The sequence below is a fragment of the Eptatretus burgeri genome, chromosome 7 (genome assembly GCF_056783735.1).
Source record: "Eptatretus burgeri isolate ZD-2024b chromosome 7, Ebu_testis_v1, whole genome shotgun sequence".
Taxonomy (NCBI): Eukaryota; Metazoa; Chordata; class Myxini; order Myxiniformes; family Myxinidae; genus Eptatretus; species Eptatretus burgeri.
In genome coordinates this window covers 88,448,068-88,471,268 of record NC_140967.1, presented here as the reverse complement: position 1 = coordinate 88,471,268, position 23,201 = coordinate 88,448,068, and the positions used below count along the sequence as shown (strand labels likewise).

The 23,201-nt window shown below is 42.9% G+C and overlaps 1 protein-coding gene across 3 annotated transcripts in view; it reads left to right on the top strand.

Moving 5' to 3' along the window:
- Window positions 1–23,201, top strand: part of ITPK1 (inositol-tetrakisphosphate 1-kinase) — a 96,008-nt gene that overhangs the window by 2,646 nt on the left and 70,161 nt on the right. For 2 of the 3 annotated variants that reach the window (XM_085889496.1, XM_085889495.1), the window contains exons 2-3: window positions 7,529–7,553; window positions 22,607–22,732. In XM_085889496.1, the coding sequence (XP_085745622.1) occupies window positions 7,529–7,553; window positions 22,607–22,732 (151 nt within the window). The remainder of the gene's footprint in view (window positions 1–7,528; window positions 7,554–22,606; window positions 22,733–23,201) is intronic. The other variant, XM_085889497.1, reaches the window with a different exon arrangement.

Sequence of the window (23,201 nt, the reverse complement as noted above, 5' to 3'; positions counted from 1 at the left end):
GGTTTGTACCACACAGCCATGGATCACCTTGTCTCTGTCTTGTTTTGTACCCCACAGCCATGTATCACCTTGTCTCTGTCTTGGTTTGTACCCCACAGCCATGTATCACCTTGTCTCTGTCTTGGTTTGTACCACACAGCCATGGATCACCTTGTCTCTGTCTTGTTTTGTACCCCACAGCCATGTATCACCTTGTCCCTGTCTTGGTTTGTACCACACAGCCATGGATCACCTTGTCTCTGTCTTGGTTTGTACCCCACAGCCATGTATCACCTTGTCCCTGTCTTGGTTTGTACCACACAGCCATGTATCACCTTGTCCATGTCTTGGTTTGTACCACACAGCCATGTATCACCTTGTCCATGTCTTGGTTTGTACCACACAGCCATGGATCACCTTGTCTCTGTCTTGGTTTGTACCCCACAGCCATGTATCACCTTGTCCATGTCTTGGTTTGTACCACACAGCCATGGATCACCTTGTCCATGTCTTGGTTTGTACCACACAGCCATGGGTCACCTCGTCCCTGTCTTGGTTTGTACCACACAGCCATGGATCACCTTGTCTCTGTCTTGGTTTGTACCCCACAGCCATGTATCACCTTGTCCATGTCTTGGTTTGTACCACACAGCCATGGATCACCTCGTCCCTGTCTTGGTTTGTACCACACAGCCATGGGTCACCTCGTCCCTGTCTTGGTTTGTACCACACAGCCATGGGTCACCTTGTCCCTGTCTTGGTATGCTCTGCATCATGTTATATTCATGTTTATATTTTGACTGCACATGGTTTTAACCCAAAATTAGATTTGAAATGAAAGCATTGACACAGTAATTGGTAACAGTGAGTTTCGGCCAAATTGCCATCCTTCAAACTGACAGGCTCCCACTTTCATGGGATTTGTGTGCCTGAGAACATGTCAGGAATTCCTCAAAAACGTCATGATGTCTATGTTTGGTGATGGAAGAAAGAGAGGGGGGGGGGAGTTGATGATGATCCTTTAAGAGAACACCCCTCTTCCTAATATACCCCCCCCTTTGAAAATCCGAGCAATGGGTTTGTGTCTGGTATTTGTCTGATGTTTTAGGTTTTTATTTATTTATTTTAAACCCTCCAATCAACTTAGTAGTTTAATCTCAGAAAGTCTACCAAATTATGGTCATGTTGAACAAATGTATTCGACTTATTTGAGGACTTTATACAGGGTGGCATGAAAGTCACTTTACCCCTGCTAAATTTCTCAACCCTTCCTCCACCCTGCCCGACTGCGGTGGTTTGAAGGAGAACTAGATGACACTTGGTGGAGTGTATGACACAGATTACGTTTTGAATTCCACCGATAGGCCGGATCTGCATCCGGACCTGAACCCAAATCGAATCGACTTGTTCTTGTCTCCGACCCGACTCATGCACCAAGTTTTGTCATAATTCATGTACAACTTTTTGAAATATGCAATATAATCATTATTGGTGATACCTCTCAATGGTGAAGAATCACTTAAACAAACTAGAAAGAGCTGTCATAGATTGCAGACCCTCAGAACTTGTTTTGTGTGGTGTTTGTGTAGTTTTGTGTTACGTCATTAATCAGAGACATGATTAGAACTGTCACTTTATAACTGCTGGTAGTGATGATCGGGTACCAAGACGTCAACAAGAATTTACAAGGAATTAAGGCACAGGAGGAGGCCATTCGGCCCATCATGCCTGCATCACACCAATACCACATTTAATCAATCCATTGATACCCCTTCCCTTCGTGTGCAGCCTTTTTGGCTGCTACACTGGTACTCATTTCGTCCACCTCGGAAGGATTACAGGCTGAGTCAACCCCTTGGTGTTAATTCAGCTGGAAATGGGGCTTGAACTCAGGACCCCAGGATCCCAAGCCACCACCCTAACGCGCTTTGATGCAACGCCGCTTTGATTGGACACCTGACCCTGACCCATGACGTTTAAAAAAATAATTATTCATCATTCATTTGAATTCAGAATGGGATTAAAATAAATTCAATTCAGGTCAAATGGAAGACCAAATAGGTACAGTCCTGCATTGGAGTAATCAGAAGGAACCCGGACAAGCAAAAAAGCAAAGATGAAGTCATCAGGAGGAACTTGGATAGGATTCACATTTCAGCTGCAACTCCTCCATCCTCAAACCCATCCAGGCACAGCCATAGACATCGTACATAGCCATGTAGGCAGTTTCTTCTTCACCTTGATACCGTACCCTCTCACATGCAACACCCTCTCATTGTACATATCAAGATATATAGCATGTTTCTTGGAGGTATTATGAAGAGAATTTCTGTTCTACAGTGTTCAAGTATATAATTCCATTAAAATGGAGGTTTAAAGGCATGTAAGTAAATTATTTCCTGGTATTACCGCCGTTTTACCCAGAGCCTATTACATCACCCTATCCAACACGATACATTAATTCTTCATGCCTGTTGTTTGTGTCCTTTACAACACCCTTAAATACAGTAAGTCTCCCATTTGGAATGATTTAAAATTTGGTTTGACTGCCACACAGGCAGACAGTACAAAAAAAATCATCTCTCCTCTCTGCGCATGTGCGATCTAGACGAATTCAAAGTACTGCAAAAAGGTACAAAACATTGTAATTGGGAGACAAAGTACTCAAAAGATACCGCACGTGAAAAGGCTGAATGCCTAAACTCGGTGTTTGTATCGAAATCTTGTGTCCAAAACCCATCGCTTTCTGTACCCACCTGACCCAATTGCACCCAACTGTCCCTGGACTCTGTGTCCTTTTTTTCCTGACAAGGTGGAGAGTTTGCTGTCCAACCTCGACTCAGATTCTGCAACCGGTCCAGACGGCATCAGCCCACATGTCCTAAAAACCTGCTCCTCTGCGCTTGATCACCCTCTCTCTGTTCTATTCACCCTCTCATTTGCTCACGATCATCTGCCATCTGCTTGGAAATCAGCAAATATCACTTCCCTGCATAAAAATGGTGCAAAAACAGATCCCTGCAACTTCAGACCAATCTGCCTTCTCCCAATTATCAGCAAGGTCATGGAATCCAACATCGCTTCAGACATTAAATCCTTCCTCTTCTCCAATGGCTCGATTTATGATCATCAATTTGGTTTCATACCAGGTCACTCTACCCTGGATATGCCGCTTCTACTCTCCCAACAATGGATGGAGGTCCTCAATGCCGGACATGAAATCGGAGCAATATCCTGAGACATATCATGTGCTTTTGACACGGTCTGGCACCCTGCCCTACTCACCAAACTCTCTTCCTAAGGTATCCAAGGTCATCTCCACTCATGGCTTGCAAACTTCCTCTTGTGTTGCAGTAATTGTATGGCCTTAAATGGAGTTCTTTCATCCCCTCTTCCTGTCCAGGCTGGAGTTCCTGAAGGGAGCATTCTGGGCCCTGTTCTTTTTCTGGTTTTCATCAATGATCTCTCTGATTCTCTGGAAAATCCTCTTTATCTCTTTGCTGATGACTCCACCCTCTGCCGTACCATCTGTCATCCCTCAGACTGGCAAGCAGCAGCTTCTTTGCTCACTGGAGATCTGGATAAAATCACAAACTGGTCCAACACGTCGAACATGTCTTTCTATCCCGACAAATCTCACACACTCACTATGTCTCTCCGAAAGGACTCTTTGGCAAATCCCCCCATCCGCTTTCTCAGCAATCCTCTGGAAGAAGTCCTTTCTTTCAAGCTTCTGGGTCTCACTTACTGCCATGATATTTCCTGGGAAAGCCACATTTCCAACCTGGCCTCCAAAGCCAGTCGCCGACTGGGAATCCTCTGTCGTGCAGTCCTTCCTTGGCCCACCTGAGCTCCTGACCACATACAAAGCTTTCATCCACAGCCTGATGGAGTACTGCTCTCCCCTCTGGGATGGTGCTCCTGCCTCCCACCTTTCTCAGCTTCACGCTGTGGAAACCAAGGCATTTCAGATCATTGGCATCTCCTGCGATGAGGCAGAGTCTTTGGGCCTCTCACTCTCTCACCGCAGGCTGGTTGGTGGTCTTTCTGTCTTCTACCATCTCCTCTCTGGTCCCGCCCCCCAGCTGTGTCTGCAATTTGTCCCCACCATATTTCTGAAGGGCGCTCAAGGTCCGCCAACAACTTCCTTCTGGTAAAACTACCAAAATCACGAATCACTGCTCACCTTCACTCTTTCATTCCTCTTTTTTCCCACCTTTGGAATAAACTCCCTCACTCTATTCAATCCCACTTTTCCCTCAATGTCTTCAAAATAGCTGTTCACCACCACCTCTTATCGTCCCCCATCCAAATCCTCGATCTTTTCTACCCCCGTTAATCCACCTTCAAATTCCCTTCTTTCCTTCCTGAAAGTCCCTGTAATGTCCATCTTGTCGACCCCATGTTCCCCACCCCATCCCTCTCCCTTCCACAGATCTCCTAATGTCTCTGTTCCCCACTGTTTTGTCCTTCCCACGCCCCTCTTGTCTCATGCGTTGTGTGTTCGCTCTCACACGAGCCTCAACAACTTATACTAGAAAAATTAATTAAACAACTCGTTCCTCGATCATAAACTGACGTATGTAGACAGATAGATGTAAGGACCTGATGGACTTGAACCAATTGCTTAACCCCCTTTTCACATGGATAGGTTTAAACTGGAAGTGATGGGTACCTGGATTCATTAGGGTTAGGGGTATACAGTATCATCCTGGTGATGCCCTTGCACCCAGTGTTCTCCCCATCTCACTTCGCTTCTTCTCTTCCCCCTCCCTCATCCCCCCACTGATAAACTCGCGTGTTGATGTAGCACAGGCATGATGGGTCAAATGTCCCCTTTTTTAAAAGTTCCTTGTATCTCCTTGTATAATTACAATAGTTTATTGCGTACAAATTACAGAGTTAAAGTTAAATAGTTTTTTTTTTTCATTCATACACAGCCCAAATTTTTTTTCGACTTTTGACATACTTTCTTTTAAGTGATGCTCCAAATGTATTGCCCTTACGGTGGATGTTTGAAAATGTACTTTGTTCAGCGTTTGTAAAAATAAATAATAGTAATAAATGGTACCCACCCAGTAACACTTTTGAGTTTCACACACTGGGCATGTGACTCACATAGTCGGCTCTGTGCATCACACAGCGAATGTTCTACACACACACACACACACACACACACACACACACACACACACACACACACACACACACACACACACACACACACACACACACACACACACACACACACACACACACACACACACACACACACACACACACACACACACACACACACACACTTTGTATTCTGCAGAAAAAGATTCTGTACAATATTAAGTCATTGGTGGCAGATCCACATGATTTGTATCGCTGTAGAGATGCCTCTTACATGAAGGTCATATCCGAGTTGATCATTGGTCAGTAAGCACATTCTGACCTGTCATTGCTTGCCATACAAAAGGCTTCTACTTATCACGACGGTTCATTTCAAGATGCCAGATTTGGAAAGCTCTGGTTCTGGCAGCCAATGCATGCCTGTTCAAAAACGTCAGCAAACTTGAGGCCAACCAGGGAGTACTTATCGGTTTTATCAAATGAAGGGTGACAAGGGAATGCGAACTACAAAGCAAAACAAGTTTTCAGAGGCATCAAATTCAACAAGTTGGGTTCAGAGGTATCCATTTATCAGTTCCATGAAGATAGAGCAATTCTGATTTCCCTGCAACTTTTGCTGTTGGACCTTGTCTTGTTCCCACCAGAGTAATCTGAGGTGCAACGTCACCTAAACAGCAACAGACGATGTCAAGGCCATTTGCGCCGTGACAATAAATCGGAAAAGGAAGTCAAATGTCCTGAGGAATGAGGTCTCTGCAACCCTCCAGATTTCCGCATCTGGAGTCGAGGCTTCCGAAAGCATTTTTTGGGGTGGGCTGAGTTTACTTGCATTGGTTGGCAGGTTAATGCCTGATGTTGGCTTAATGGTTAGGGTGGTGGGCTTGGGATCCTCGGGTCCTGAATTCAAATCCTGCTTGGCTGTTGAATTAATACCAGGTGGGGTTGACTCAGCCTGTCATCCTTCATATGTTGACAAAATGAGTACCAGCTTGCTGGGATGATTGACCATTTGAGTATCCTCTGTCGGAGTGGTGACCCATCCAGGATTGTGCCCAATAGCCCACTACTACTACTACTACTACTACTACTACTACTACTACTACTACTACTACTACGTCGACTCAGGCCTAAAGGGCCAGCATTGTGCATAATAGCCCAGGATAGCTCAGGGCATAATAGCCCAGGATAGCTCAGGGCATAATAGCCTAGGCCTCAGGCCAATAGCCCAGGAAACTGCTTCGGCAGCACCAATGTTCTGTACAGAGTATGGTCCCAATGGATTTTTGGTTAGCAGGTTTACTAATAATAATTAAGTGTTATGGAGCTTTTCTGATGACGAGATTGATGTCTGATTATAAATGAAGGGCTTGACCCCAACCTCCAAATCATTAATAGCAGTGAGGGTCTTTATTCCCAGATGGATAAAATATTTTGGGAATAGATATGAATAATGTACGAAGTTTCCCTGATTTTACAGGATGAAAATGTTCTCAAAAAGGAATTCTGTGGTTGTTGATAATAATTTGCCTTTATGATTACCACCTCTAAAATAGAGCTTTTATGATTGTAAGGAAGTCATCGATAATTAATTGAAACAATCACTTGTTCTGGTTATGGATTGATAGATCTATCTTTACTTGCCATGATGATAATTCTTATTGTTGTGGGAGTGCTGGTTAACCAAAGTGGTTTGTCGAGTATGGTGCCAAACTGTACCATGCACCACGTCACATGCTCAGCCTTGAAATCCTACGCTTTAGGCCATAAAGTGAAATTGGTAAACCTTTGAAAAAAGAAAAACCCTCAAAATACCAGCGCTGATAACTTTATTCAGACACTTTGTGGCCTTCTCGTCTTTTTCAGCGAACATCTCACAAAGATGTGAGAACATCATGATGCCCTTTTGTGACAAATTTGCCTATTATCTGCATCACACACCCTAATCTTTGGAATAAGTCAAATTGTATGTAACAAGCAACCTTCACTCTCCTTTAAAACAAGAGCAGTTCAAGCTGCCTTTGAAGGATTGCAAAAGGTTCGTCGTTGTTTAATTGGAAAGGACATTGGCAGAAATACGAATTGGTGGCCGTGTTCTGTAACTCAATTATCCAGCTTTTGAGGGGCTCACTGAAAGTTCTGATGCTTCATACCAGGGATAACCTTGGTTGATTAGTCACTCACATGTTGCTTGTAGGATTCTGACCATCTTAATATCTTTCAATCTCGTCTGCAACCAAGCTGTAGTATTTGCCTCGAGCTGCACATGAAGCTCGAGTTTGATTGGAGATGTACAACGGGCCTGCAGAAAGGCTTGGAAGCCAAGTAACATTTTGGCCTTTTATTGTGTCATCAACTTGAAGTTATCTCATGAGGCTTCTCATGAAAATGGCAAATATTGACCGGTTCTTGTTTTTGTTTTCTTTTCTTTCAGAGCCCACGGTATCGAACTTGTCAAGGTATGTTCTTATTTTATTCCAAGTTCTAAGTACAGGAATAGGGTACTTTGCAAGGGAAGGGAATAAGGATCAACCATAATGTGTGGACTGGCATCACATGCAGACCAGACCAGCCGGGACAAGCAGATTGTCCCCGCTCTAAAGATTGTTCATGGGCCCATTAGGTTTTTGCCGACAATCTATTAGTGACTTGGCAGATCTTCTGATGTGTAGAATCAAAATCCTTAACACTTGCTTTCAACTCAATTGGAACTCACAACCTTGAAGTTGCTTGTCCATTGTCCTCACCAGCGAGCCTCCACTATACCTGGGTTTATGTGTAAAGCCTTTATCAAATTGCATACAATAGTTTGTTACAACCTGGACACTGGAACATATGCACTTTGATACAACAAATCAGGTACAACAGTCTGTCCAAAGATGCTGGGATAAAGTTGAAACTTTGTTAAAATATTACTGAGATATGACACACACACATACAGATTATATGATTGTCAAGGTAACTGTTTATATTGAAATTAATTTAAAAGATATATTATTAAAACTTTATCAATGTTCTTTGGTAATAGTTGATTTATGGGCAGCAAATAACCACATTAACAGAATAAGACCTTGATCTAAATTCCAATGTTTTACAATTGAGTACATCAATGTGGTCAGGTTGGAAAATAATAAAAACTCTTCAATATGCGTATGTGAGTGAGCAAGCTGGTTTATCAGATAAAAATTGTGTTATGTAGACTTTAGTATTTTATTTTAACATACTCGTGATCATCTGATGATGGTGCATCACAAACTCGACCAGGACAGGGACAGAGCTTGGACCGCACATGCATGTTCAGCCTGAAGATGAGGCAAAGTCGCTAAACTGCTGTTATTTCTTGTTTTTACAGACATTACATTGAGAGTTGAAAGTTTTTATTTTGATGCTGATCGTCTGTGTGTGAAAATAATGTGGTGCAGGCCCAGGTGTTTGAAAACGTACAATAAATGAACAAACAAACAAAGAAGCGAACAGACTCGCTTATATCTACCACATAAAACACGATGTTTGTTTGTGTATTTGTTTGTGTGATGTCTTTCCCCCTTCAAATGGAGAATGTAAGAAGAGTTTTAAAGGCCAATCTTTTAACCTGAATGTGTGTTCACGACGGTCTATTTTTTCCGGAAAAAAAAAAAAAACTCGAAAAACATTTTCCATAAAAGAGCAATTATATCTCTTCTTTTACAAATGTAGACTGTGACTTGCAACCGGGCCTCAATGGCGGTGTACAGAAGCGTTTAAAAAAAATCACGCATATATGTCCTCCATCTCCAGGACGTAGCTTGCTTGCACGAAACTCGAGAAGGCAGGGCTTTCTGCCCGCTCGTAGTGGTTTTATGGATGTGTTCCCCACCTTTATTGCCGATCTTGAAATATAAAAACATAGGGAAAAATCACAGAGGGGCGATTACATACTGGGGAAGCTTATTCTTAAACCCGAGCTAATTAACACGACATCACCCTCTCGTGTGGTGACATGTAACACTTGAGCTCACAGGTTCCCTACATAATCACATTGAGATGCCTCCTACACGTCCACAGACCAAACTACTCTATTCAATGCTAAATTCCCCATTAAATTCCATGTACCCCACAACCGTAACAATATATATATATATATATATAAATATATGTTTCTATATGTATATATATATATATATATATATATATATATATATATATATATATATATATATATATATGTTTCTATATGTATATATATATCAATATATATTTATAATATATGTATATATAAACACACACACAGCATAGACAATTTATATATACAATGGGGTGCAAAAGTATGAGTCAACTTAAATTACTGCCAAGCTTTTTCAAATCACGATTTCAAACACAAATTTATCATAGTATTGTTGCGGGGATGCGATAGGTTTTAAAGGGGGTAACGTAGTATACCGTATTTTCACGACCAAAAGGCGCACCGTGCCAAAAGGCGCAGTCTCAGTTGTGTGTGCCGTTCCTGTATTTGACACACACATAAGGCGCTCCTCACGATAGGGCGCGGGTTTTATATGAATATCCTCTACTACGTACGTCCGCCGTACAACAACACACTCACACAAGCACACAAGTGTGCGTATTTAAAAATAGATCGGGAGCAAAATTGAGTTTGGTTGTGCTTTATTAAAGTATTAGTTACAAAAATACTAAAACAATCAAATACCGGTAATAGTCTTTAATCAAATCCATCGAAATCCTCATCCTCTGTTTCGGAATCGAACTGCGCTAAACCCAACCTAGCAGGTCCACCTTCCTCGCCGTCAGAGTCACTTTCTGCACCGTGCGGCTCCTCCGAAATGATGCCGGCTTTAGCGAAAGCTCGGACAACAGTGCCAGCAGACACGTTAGCCCAGGCATCAACAATCCAGTGGCAAACTGTGGCGTAACTCGCCCGGCACTGCCTTCCACCCTTTGTGAAGCTGTGCTCTCCTTCGGTCATCCACCGCTCCCACGCCGCTCGCAGCCTCACTTTGAACGGCCGGTTCACGCCGATGTCCAGCGGTTGGAGTTCCTTTGTCAAGCCTCCCGGAATCACAGCAAGCGTAGCGTTCATCTGCTTCACTTGTATTTTCACGTCGTCGGTGAGATGAGCACGCATAGAGTCATAAATCAGGAGCGAAGGTGATGCGTGGAAAAAACCACCCGGTCTTCTTACATACACCTGCCTCAGCCACTCCTTCATCATTCCCTCGTCCATCCAGCCCTTTTCATTTGCCTTGATAATGACGCCTGCTGGAAACGTCTCTTTAGGCAAAGTCTTCCTCTTGAAAATTACCATCGGCGGCAGTTTCTGTCCATCGGCGTGGCAGCCAAGCACAACAGTAAACGAAGCCTTCTCATACCCCGTTGTGCGTATCGCCACCGTGCTGGTTCCCTTCCTCTCCACCGTGTGACTCACCGGGATGTCGAACGTGAGCGGCACCTCGTCCATGTTGGTGATGTGGCTCGGCTGGATCCGTTTGTCGCAGATGTGCTTGCTGCAGTAGGAGCGGAAGTTTTCCATCATTTCTTGATAATCCGCCGGACGTTGCTGCGCTATCGTAGTCCTGGTCCGGATGGAAAAATGGCACCGTTTCATGAAGCGAAAGCACCAAGACGGACCTCCGTGGAAATGTTCGATTTTCATTTCCTCCGCTATCGATACTGCCTTCAGTCGGATCGTGACCGTCGAAACGCTCCTCCCACTTGCTCTTTGCTCAACGATCCACTGCTCAAGTCTTTCCTCCAACTCTGGCCACCTCGCCTTGTTTCCACGGAAACTCAGCTGCGTCTTCTTCACCTGTCGCAGCTCGTTTTCCAGCTTCCTCCACTTTCGAACCATCGACTCGTTGATCTGGAAATTCCTCGCCGCGGCTCGATTCCCATGTTCCTCCGCATAGCTGATCGCCTTCAGTTTAAACTGAGCTTCATAAGCGTGTCTCTTTGCCATTTTCGGGGTTGTTAAAACAGCAATGTTCTGCATACCGCACATACCTGTTCTTTTATACATAAGCCACGCCCACATTTACCCCCAGTTCTAATGTTCACAAATACGTCCGCCTTACAATGACGACACACAAAGGGCGCACTGCACTATAGGGCGCGTCGCACATTTTGACAAAAATCTAAGACGTTTATATGCGCCTTATAGTCGTGAAAATACGGTAGTTATTTTATTGTCAAATGTTCAGCACATGGCATATGATATTTGTGTTCAAGGATCATAACATGTTGAAGTATGTCGAGACAGATTTAATTGTTCACCTTCCATTCTGTCATGTGTCTCTGACATGATTATTCCTTGTTAAGCCTTTAGCTCTTTACCTCCACCACCAAAGGTGGAAGGAGGTTTTCACCCCTGTTTGTTTGCCTGATTGTACGTTTGTCTGTTTGTTTGTGTGCAGAATATCTCAAAAAGTTGTTGACTGATTTAGATGAAATTTTGTGAACAGGTTGGTTGTGTGACAAGGACGAACAGATTCGATTTTCATGAAGATCCGGATCTGGATACTAGAATTTAAGCGATTCTTCACCATTGAAAGATTGGGCCAAAAATGATTTCTAGCATGATATCTCAAAAAGTTGACGCATTCGGACAAAATGTGTTGATGGATATTCCTCCGTCCACATTAGATGTCAACCTTCTGTTAGGTTTGATCTCAAGTCAAGCTCAAATGAAAAATTAGAGGTGACATGAGAGAGGAAGACATACAGGGAGGGAGAGAGAGAGGGAGGGAGAGAGTGAGGGAGTGAGGGTGTAGGGGAGGGGAAGAGGGAGTTGGAGACAGAGGGGTAGTGGGAGGGAAAGAGGGAGGGGGAGAGAGGGAGAGACGGACGGAGGGGAGAGAGGGAGAGACGGACGGAGGGGGAGAGAGGGAGAGACGGATGGAGGGAGAGAGAGAATGAGACAGGGAGGGGGAAGGGGGAGAGGGGTGGGAGGGAGAGAGGGAGTGGGACAGGGAGGGAGATGGAGGGAGAGAAAGAGGGGGGGAGAGATTGAGAGAGGGAGGGGGGAAGGAAGGAGAGGGATAGAGAGAGGGAGAAGGAGAGGGAGAGAAAGAGGGAAGGGGGGAGAGAGAGAGAGACAGACAGACAGACAGACAGACAGAAACAGAGACAACATTGCTTGCTTCTCACTCCATTTGTGGTCCACAAAATAATTTTCAAAGGGCAGATGCCCTCTGACCTTTAGAATGCAAAATGTAATCATTTCATCTTTGTATTGCAGTCCGTACTTTTGCCGGGTTTGGTTAAACCTTATTCAGTCGTTCGCAAGTTATCACAGGAACAACGATTTTCAATTAAAGTGCACATGACCATGGACCTTTGATTTTTTTTTTAATCCAAAATCTAATCAGTTCATCTTTGTATTAGCAGCCCATACACATATAGTACACAGTGAATGGAAATGTCGACAAAAAAGCACCAAAAATAATCTGTGGTGCTTCCCTGAGTGATGGTTGACACGAACAGTGAAAATTCTCAATCACTTTTGTTTTGATGAGGGAGCTCAGTTTCCATGGGATTCGTAGTGTTATGATAATTAACTTTTCTTGTGAAGAGAGTTCGCTTTTGATGATGGTATCAACTTTTTTGTGTACGAAAGCAACTTTAGAGGTGAATTGCTGCCAAAACAAAGCTTTCCTCAAGATGACTCAATGTGGTTGAGTGACTTGGTGAATAGTAGTTTGTATTTGAAGCTCGTCTGTAGATAATTGTTAACTAGAATCACAGACGTTCGCAAGCAAATTCAATATGTGTCCACCTCACTCCTGTCCCTCCCCGCACTTCCCCCATGCACTTTGACCGCTGTAAAATCAAAAGGAAGATGCTGAACCAGTTTACCTGCTTTTGTCTGAAGGGTAAGGTAACTACCTTTTTGTGTCAAGTGTTTTCTGGACCTGTTTAACTTTAAATACTTGGCATGCCAAAACCTTTAATTTTGTGACCAATTTTGCTTTTTGGCTCCTGTTAAATTGAAAGGATGATGCCGGACCAATAGCTGCCTACTTTTCTTTATTTTTTTCTCCCCGATGGAGCTGTGGCAAGGTGCAGTATGTTGGTATCAGGTCTTGCAATCCCATTTTTTTTTTTTTTTTACACATCACTATGTGGGGCTGTTCCAAAGGACCATTGTGCCTAATTTGACCTCCATTGACTTAAATACAAAGGAATGGCAAGGCAAAAGGTGCTGATGTTTAGTGTTCCGCCTTTGAACCACGAACGGAGTGAGGAGGAGAGGAAGGGAGGCCTAGTCGAAAAAAACAAACATGAGAAAAGACTTTGGGTGCATTGCATCAAGGGACCTCAATTCCAAATTTAAAGAATTACTCAGACATGAGGGAATAGTGTGTGATTTTAATTGTTAAATGAAATAAATAAATAAAGTGGTCACATACAACCGGACCATCCGATCAAGTGTGAACATAGAAAACAAAAAAATGCAAATGGACATAGAACTCAGATACGAAAAGGAAAACATGACATTGCTAAACGAGGGGTCGATACCCAGTGACTTTGGTCTAAATAATGGGGAAATTAGGAAACTGACCAAGTACCAGAATCATCTCCTCTCTCTGTGAAGTTCAGAATGCCCCAAAGCAATGTTCCAGGCCCCCATCCTATTCCTACTCTTCATCAACAATTTCTCTCACTCTAAAAAATATTCTTTATTTGCTGGTGACATCCCTCATCCTTCAGGAAGGCAGGCAGCAGCCTCTTTCCCTTCTACAGACATTGACAAAATTATGTCTTCAAATATGTGGAATGTCGTTCAATCCTGACAAATATATATATATATATATATATATATATATATATATATATATGTATATGTATATATGTATGTATATATATATATATATATATATATATATATATATATGTATGTATATATATATATATATATATATATATATATATATATATATATATATATATATGTATATGTATATATGTATGTATATATATATATATATATATGTATATACACATACCAAAACTTAAATACAAAGGAATGGCAAGGCAAAAGGTGCTGATGTTAAAAAAAAAATATATATATATATACGTATATGTGTGTATATTTTTACGGATCCGGGGTGGCGGGTTCTCGGAAGAGTCTTGGTGCCACCCTCACCACCACCGTCTCCGGGGCTTATAACGCTGGCTGGCTCGGCACAGGCCTCGGGTCACGTGTCTTCAATCGCGATACCAACGTAATCCTGGACCTTACCAGTTTGGGAAATGGACCCCGGTTACAGACTGGTTTTGTCAGATGCCGAGTGTTTTCTGCCAGTCTGTAACCATTTTGGTTTTATATACCAATCGAACGGATCGTTCCTCGACGCGACACAAATTAATCCAAAGCGGCAACTTCATTCAAATCAACCAGGTTTATTGGGGAACACAACACAAGCAAAACATTCACGACAATGTGTTAATTAATCTACAATCCGTTCTTAACTAGGGAACTACGGATTACGGGTTTCGAGGGGGTCCCTAACGAGATATGCCTTAAACGACATGCAAACAACACATAGACAGTATGCAGACAAGACAGAGTTCTTGGTGATGTTTCATGGACGAGAGGAAAGTGTCAAAAGCACGAATGTCGCTCGTGACAAGCTGATGTCCACGGATTCAAGCCCAAGCTCGAACATGCCGCGTGGCGAGACGGCGCTCGCCTTCCTTTTTCGCACCGCACGTGGTCTCCGCGTGCTCTGACCCCGCGTAAGGTCGACGGCACAAGACTGCCAGAATGACGATGGGTCCCAGCTGGTTTCTCTCAAGGTCCAGCATACAAGTCCAGGCCTGGCCTGTTCACCAGACAAGGCCAAATCGGGGTGTCGGGCTCCGGCAGGCTGGGTCCATGGGATTCCAAAACGTCGTCAAGCCGTGAGTTGTCGGGACAGTCAGAGGCTCCGTCGTTAGATGCAGGTTGAATCTGTCGATGACCTCCGCTCGAAGCCGACTCCAGACTCACACAGCAGCCGGGTCCTCTCCCTGCCGATCGCACCACTCACTTTCCTTTTTCCTTTCGGCACTCGTGGCCTCAAAACCGACTGCCGTTTTTGTACTTCCCCCAAAACTGAACAACCCGAAGAGGTCTTCGTTCGCTGCTGAGGGCAGACAGACCTCCTGCAGTCATTTCCCTGCCTTTACTTCGGCCCTGGCTCGCTTCTCCAGGCCACAGAAGGCAGACCCGGAGCGCCCAAGTCCAGTTTCTCTCCCGGCAGAATCACCACTGTCTCTTCTTCGTTCGCTCGTTTCAAAGCCACTGGCTCCTCCCCTTAGCTCCACCTCCTTCTCCAGGCCACTCCCCCTCAGCCGACTGGGCAGGGCCTATCGTCCGGAGAGGGGAAAGAAGAAGAGGGAGCTCTCGATCCACCACCACCGCACAAACAAATAACAGCCTCTTAACCTCCCGACACACATGTAACGTCCATTTTACCGAACAGCCGAGCTAAACATGCATTTAATGGGGATCTGAGCTAATCCTATATGTAGTAGCCTACTAAGGGCCATTTCTGTAACAATATATATATATATATATATATATATATATATATATATATATATATATATATATATATATATATATATATATATATATATACATGTATATGTTTTTGCTTCATGCGCAAAACCTGGGTTATTGTCCTCGCCGGAGGAGAAGGTATTGCATTTGGGTCCGTTTGTTTGTTGGATTCACTAGGTATCCCTTATTGTCGGGTTCCTGGCTGTGTGTGTGTGTGTGTGTGTGTGTGTGTGTGTGTGTGTGTGTGTGTGTGTGTGTGTGTGTGTGTGTGTCTGCAACGCGAGGCTCCATAGCACAAACCAGCAAACCGATTTTGATGAAACTTGGCGAACAGGTGTCATATGGGGTGGGAATGTGTGCGTTTGAGTTTCGTTGCTAAGCAACCACCCGTTGCTATGCAGCGGCCAAAAAAAACGCGTTCACTATTTTCAATACTTGTCCTACAGTTTTGAATGTGGAGAAACGAGACTTCGCAATGAAACACTTCGAGATATTTAGAAAATTTTACTCGAGCCGATTTTTGATTTAGGTTTTATTTTTGAAATGGTCGTCCTTCAAAAATAGGGTGTCTATTTACCGTCATTTTTTATGAGGAGTGCCAGTTGGCAAAATACCCAATAGGAAAAATCTTGCCAGGCAGAGGAACAATTGTATGTTAACCAATACGTCTTGGCAATGAATCTTCGTCGGTGGATCGGTCAGAATGAAAAGCATCTTTTTCCAGCGCTTCGATCCTAGCGGATCCCTCGTCGCCTACCGGCTTGTCTGTTTGTTTGTTTGTTTGTTTGTCCGCACAGAACTTTAGTGTGTTTTCTCCTTGTCGGATTGAGACAAAATTTTCACCATTGGTGCGACGACTCGTGTTGAATGTTTTAATGATAATTATAACGTCATAGGTCACGTGCTGTGGCTGCCATGTTGGAAAAATGGGAAAACTTTGTATCTCTATCTCTGAAACTGCACCAAGGAAAAATTTGAAACTTGGCACATGGCAAGTACTCATGAGGAATAAGTGTGATATTTTTATGACATTATAATTGCATATGTAAAGTGATACATCTGATCAGTATAAAAAATGTTTAGGGTCATCTCGGGATAAAATGTTCCACAAATTTTTTTTTGATGACATCATCGGTCACGGGATTCGGCACAGCCATATTGTTTAAAAAAAATAAAACCTTAAAAAAATCTTCTTCTCTGAAACAGCCTAGCAGATCGAGGCGAAACGTTACATCTATGACCGCCTATCCATGAGGAACAAAAGGATCACACAGATGACATAATAGGTCACATGGTTTGGCAGCCATATTAGAATTACCCTTAAACCTATAAAAAGTACACCACTCAAAAGAAGTCCTGTCGAGGGTCTGGAATCTCTGATGTCTCTTCTTGTTTGTTTATTTGTTTGTTTGTTTGTCCGCACAGAACTTTCGTATTTTTCTCTGCAACTGCTTGTCGGATTGAGACAAATTTTTCACCAAAGGATTGACTACTCATGCGGAATGTTTTATTGATAAGTATGACGTCATAGGTCATGTGGTGTGGTTTTGCTTGACGGTACGACAATGTTTTAAACAATTTGAGACGAGATACTACAGTAAGAAGGGTCCGTTTTCTTTTCTCAGTTCATTGTATTGTATAAGAATGATTCTTTATCTGATAGTGGTTGTACTTTTATACATCTGTTTAAATGACTTCACTGGTGGACTCCAATGTACAACTTTTCCCTTTTTACCTCCACCGCTGAAGGTGGACGGAGGGTATGTTTTCACCCCTCTTTGTCTGTCAGCACGATATCTCACAAAGTTATTGGTGGATGAGTTGGTTCGGTGACAAGAACAAGCCAAGTCGATTTTGGTTCAGGTCCGAATCCAGATCCGGCCTGTCAGTGGGATATAAAAATGTAAACTGTTCAGCCTGGCGGATGTATGCGCTCGACCGAGTACCGTTCTAGTTATATTTTAAATTCTATGGAATAAAAATCGTCGTTCGAGTAACCTCGCTCGTTTGGTAGAGGAAGTCTTGGCCTATGAGGCAATTTCAAATCCAAATTGCTTCCCGGTCAGAAATGAGATGCACTTTGCCATGTGGCAAAAGAACAATTTATTGAGTCTTTCTTTTTCTGTTTCCTTTCTACTACGAGTCTCTCCAGAGTTATCGTGGAATAATCATTTGTTCACAGTAGACCCTTAAGGAATCCACTACAATGGTGGAATGCCTTTAATGTCCCAGATATGTCTAATGTTCTCCCACCCATGTTTTCAGTCGGGGACATGAGCTCACAATACAGTTAAGAACTTGCAAGAAAAAAAAAACAGGCAAAAAATATATAAAGGCCAATCGGATGTTTAACTTTCACATCATCATTCCATATATGGTATTGGCCGAGATGTAATTAATTAGCTCGTCATCCATTTGTGCCGGCAGGATAGCATACTTGCCTTTGAGTCATCTCGTCTGGGTTCGAATATTAACCCGGTTGTAAACATTTATGTATCGGCTTTCTTGTGAAACATCCTGGTGTTTCACAGGCAGGGTGATTCATCAATGTGTGTGCCGTTCCTTAGATGGATGTTGAACTGGGCGTCCCGTCTGCCGGCATTAGTTGGTGGACGTTAAAATCCCATGGTGTCCTTCACGAAGAGTAGGTGAGCTTTTGCCGGCACCATGAACAAATTACAACTTTCTGCCCTAATTACCACTGGCAAGGCAGTCGCAAACCACCCACCATGACCCATGCCAAGAAACTGCTTTGGGAGCACTGACTCACACACAGTGTGATGATGATGAGCTAAGTGACAGAGGGCAGTAGGTTTGCAGATGGATAAGAGGATCCAAGTGGAAACTGTGAGACAAATATGTCGTACATGAGTGGATTACATCAACTTGAAGTACCACACGCTGAGCCTCAGGATCCTTTGGCAAGGAAGAAGACTGGCGCATGGTTGGGTTGAGAAGGATATTCATATCCCATTCTGAATCCATGTGCTTTGATTGTTCTTTCTTCAAATATGCTTGTGATTTTTTTTTTTTTTTGTATACCTTGGTCGAGGCTAGTATGAGAGCTAACACACAACTCACAGCAAGGAGGCATGAGACAAGAGGGGTGGGAGTGGAAGGGACAAAACAGTGGGGAACAGACACATTAGGTGAACTGTGGAAGGGAGAGGGATGGGGATGGGACGGGGAACATGGCGAAGAGAAGATGGACATTTCAGGGACTTTCAGGAAGGAAAGCAGGAGAAATGAAGGAAGTGGGCTTGGGTGGATTATCGGGGGTAGAAAAGATCGAGGATTTGGATGGGGGAAGATAAGAGGTGGTGGTGAACAGCTGTTTTGAAAGCCTGGAGGGAAGAATGGGAAAGAATAGAGTGAGGAATTTATTCCAAAGGTGGGAAAAAAGAGGAATGAAAGAGTGAAGGTGAGCAGTGATTCGTGATTTTGGTAGTTTTACCAGAAGGGGGTTATTGGCGGACCTTGAGCGCCCTGTGGAAATGTGGTGGGGACAAATCGTAGAGAGAGCAGGGGGGGATGGCTGGAGAGGAGTCTGTGGAAGACAGAAAGACCACCGACCATCCTGCGGTGATTGAGTGAGAGGCCCAAAGACTCAGCTTCATTGCGGGAGATGCTGATGATCTTAAATGCCCTGGTTTCGACAGCGTGAAGCCGAGAAAGGTGGGAGGCAGGAGCACCAGCCCAGAGGGGAGAGCAGTACTCCATCAGGCTACGGACAAAAGCTTTGTAAGTGGTCAGGAGCTGCACTGTCTGGTAGTTTATTGCACTCGTCCACCACTCTATGTAGGAAGAAGTATTTCCTGACTTCCAGATGAGTGCGTTGATTTTTTAGTTGGAGTGAATGACCCCTCGTACCCACATTTTCTGCTTTTCCAAAGTGTAACTTCATTTATAGTGTCAATCTGGTGGAAGGTGCGATAAGCTTGGAGTCGTTCTACACATCGTCTTCTCGTTTCTAATGTTGTCAGGTTCAAGATGGGTGGTAGAAAGGGAAGGGGGGGGGGTGAGGATCAGTAGAGTTGAAGAAGGGCAGGGGTGGGTTTGGAGGAAGCATTAGGTGACAACGGTATCATACAGGAGTAGGAGACAACAGACAAGTGGTTTAAAACTAAACAGAAAAGACTAACATCTGTGCCAAGTTGTTATGAATTTCATAACAAATTCTGTTATGAAAGGTTAATTCTTGCTTTCCGAAATAGCCGGATCACCGCCATAGTTGGTGCTGTTTGCACTTGAATAAATATATTATTATTATTATTATTATTATTATTATTATTATTATTATTATTATTATTTTTCAGTCTTCCTTTAGCGTTGTCTGCTGAAGCTTTCTACTTCTGTTTACGTGTACGATAATTGCCGAGAGTTTACTTGCGCTCGTTTTTAATAGTTTTCCTTCATGGGATTTTTTTTGGGAAATTCTCAAAAAGGTGGTTTCATATGCATCTGCTTTATGCACATCACATTCTGCAAAGGGAAAAAATATCCGTTCATAACGAGTGTGATGTGGTCATGTGGGTGAAATTTCCACGAGATAAGACTTCGCTGTATTGTTGATAGAAACTGCTAAGATGTGGGGCGGGGGTGAACTTTGGTGTGTTACATCTAGATTCTACATGGAATGGGAGACAAACTGATCATTAGCAGACGGTCACGATTGTGTTCATGACATTTCGACCACCATCAGATCATGCCTGATGGACACACCATAGGAGATCCAAAGTATTTTAGTTGGAACAACTGGGGAAACGTGTGATTCAACGCAGCAATGCAGCGATTCTCCAACAGTCAATGGCCACTGGCACGCGTAACTCCATAGACACTACTCTCGGCCGCTCTGCCTCTCGTAACTTGTACCCTTCCTTGCGGTTCTGAACAGTTTAGCAGTACTCTGGCTCTGAATTTGACCTGATCGCACATGCGCACAAAGTAGTGGTTTTTTTTTTGGTTTTTTTTAAGTCTGTCTGCCTGTCTGGCAGTCAAACAGAATTGAAAATCATTCCAAACAGGAAACTTACTGTTTTAAAGGACGTCACAAAGGATATAAGCAACAAGCACGAACAACTAATGTGATGTGTTAAATAAGGTGGCATAAAAGACACTACATCAATGGCGATAAATTTCTGAATTTTTTTTTTCTTCGACTTTTAAAATCCTTATTTTATTTCATTTAAATATATATATATATATATATATATTTTTTTTTTTTGAACACTGTAAACACAAATGGCCTTTTTGACACTTTCAACACACTTTCGTTTAGCAGGCCTTGGACAAAATATTACGGCATTTTACGTCATCACAACCAATCGAATTTGTCGTTCGTACACCCCGCCAATGTCTTTGTTTCTCAAGGTGGCATGGGGTAAGGTGTTCTATGACCTCTCTAATTTATGCAGTGCAGTATATCTATAGTTTCCCCAATAGTATAGTGTCGTATATATCTGGAGTCAGTAATATCAGTTGTGCGGATTAAACGTCTTGAACAATAACAGAGCCTGAAACAGCAGAAGCTTATGCACATATCTTCCAAAGAACAAGTGTTTTGAGATACAATGAGGGTAATTCATGTATGTTATGTCAGGTTGGAGTCTGTACACTCTGCATCATGAACAAGTGCTCAGACCATCACAACAAACGGGTTGCTTGATTCAATGTGTGTGCAACGTCTTTGTGTGAGCTCAAAGTACAGTTGACCCTCATTCGATCGCACATTATAAAGCTGGTAAATGGACATATTAAATACTTTTTTGGTAAATTTCAAGTCAGTAAAAACAGGTTGAAGCTGAAAACTGTTCTTTTAATGTGGAATATTTTCCTCTTCTCTCATATATCATGTATTTGAGGTTTTGTTTTAACAATACGAGTTTAATCGCTCGATGACAACACGAGACATTGGTGTCGTATTTCAATTACTGAATCATTTTTGTAATTACTACAGGTGAATGGATATTTAAGAACACTGTGTCACGGTAATGATGTATGCAGTTCTCTGCTGAGCGCACTCTGATTTTCCAAGATGGTTTATATTGATACATATTCGGTTTGTCAAAGTGGACAAGTAATTTACAAGCACCATGATCAGCCAGAAGCCTCAGTTGTCAGTTAATAATTCAGTTTCTAGTTAGTAGTAGTTCTGCATTAGTTAATAATTTCCAATCATGTATACGCAGAGGGATAAAACGGGGGGAGAGGGAGGCGGTTCAGTTTGGGTAATGTCAAGCATTCTGCCATGTTTGTGTATGTAATATGTAAACCTTTATCAAATTGCAGGATAAATTATTTGGCGTGATGTTCATAGCAGTGGAGGTTCAAATAGGGCTGTCAGGATGGCCAAGAGGTACACACACTCACCTCTAAGCGGTCTACCCTGGGTTTGATTCCAAACCCAGCTATAAACTGTCATCCCAGTGTTTCACGGACAGGGTGATTCATTAATGTGTGTGCTGTCTCTCGGATGCACGTTAAACTGGGTGTCCTGTCTGCTGGCCTGTCTGATGTTAAGGATCCCACTGTGTCCTTTGTGAAGAGTAGGTGAGCTATCGCCGGCACCATTGCCAAAATTCAAAATTCCTCCACTAACCAGCAAAGGACATTGCATCAGCGGCACAACCACACCATCAGCCAATGATGCTACCCCACAACCTTGTGCTGTGTATATGAACGAAGAAGAAGAAGACAAAGAAGAATTTATTTTTTTTTAAGTTGCTTGTAATTCACATTGTTCAAGATTCAATCTTTCGTTGGCAGTTGAGTGGTGTCATTGACTGATTAACCAGAAACTCTTACATCCCTTCAAGTAAATACCAAAAAAAAAAAAATAATGCAAATGACTCATCTCAGGAAAATGATTAAAAGTGTGACCTTTCTATGTACAACAAAAAGGATTTACTCAATTCTGTCATTCCATCCATGCTGCAGATAGTAAGGAATGTTTGATGATTGTTTGCTCTTCAGGTGGATCTTGAAAAGCCCATGGAAGAGCAGGGTCCCTTTCAGGTGATTGTGCACAAATTGACCGATCCACTGCTCGAGGCAAGCCAAGGCAACCAGGCCGCACGGGCGATTGTGCAGCGCTTTGAGGTACAATGAAGCTCTTTCAATCTTAATATAATGGAGCTATGGTGTATATGTGTATGTACGTATTATCTACTACTCTGAGAGGGTTGGACCTAAGAAGCTGAAACTTTCAGGGATAAATGAGAACACCCTGAAGTTGTGCCTGTGCAAGTTTTGTTTGATTCCATCAAGTGGTTTGTTGTTTGCCCATCTTGGCATTTTCTTGCCTTGGGGGAAGGAGGGGTGCAATTGGAATTATCCAAGCGATATAACCACGATGTATTATATATGCACATAAGCAGTGTGTATGTTTTTTGCTTCATCTACGTAACCGGGGTTGTTTTTATTTTCGGGAGCGATCGAGGCAGCTCTCTCTGTTGCTTAAACACAACCGAATTAAGGGTGCGCCAGAAGAACGTGTAGCATGCTTGGAACAAGATCACCCAAAGGGCGGGTACTCTGCTCATGTAAATAAAGATGAGGGGATTGGTCT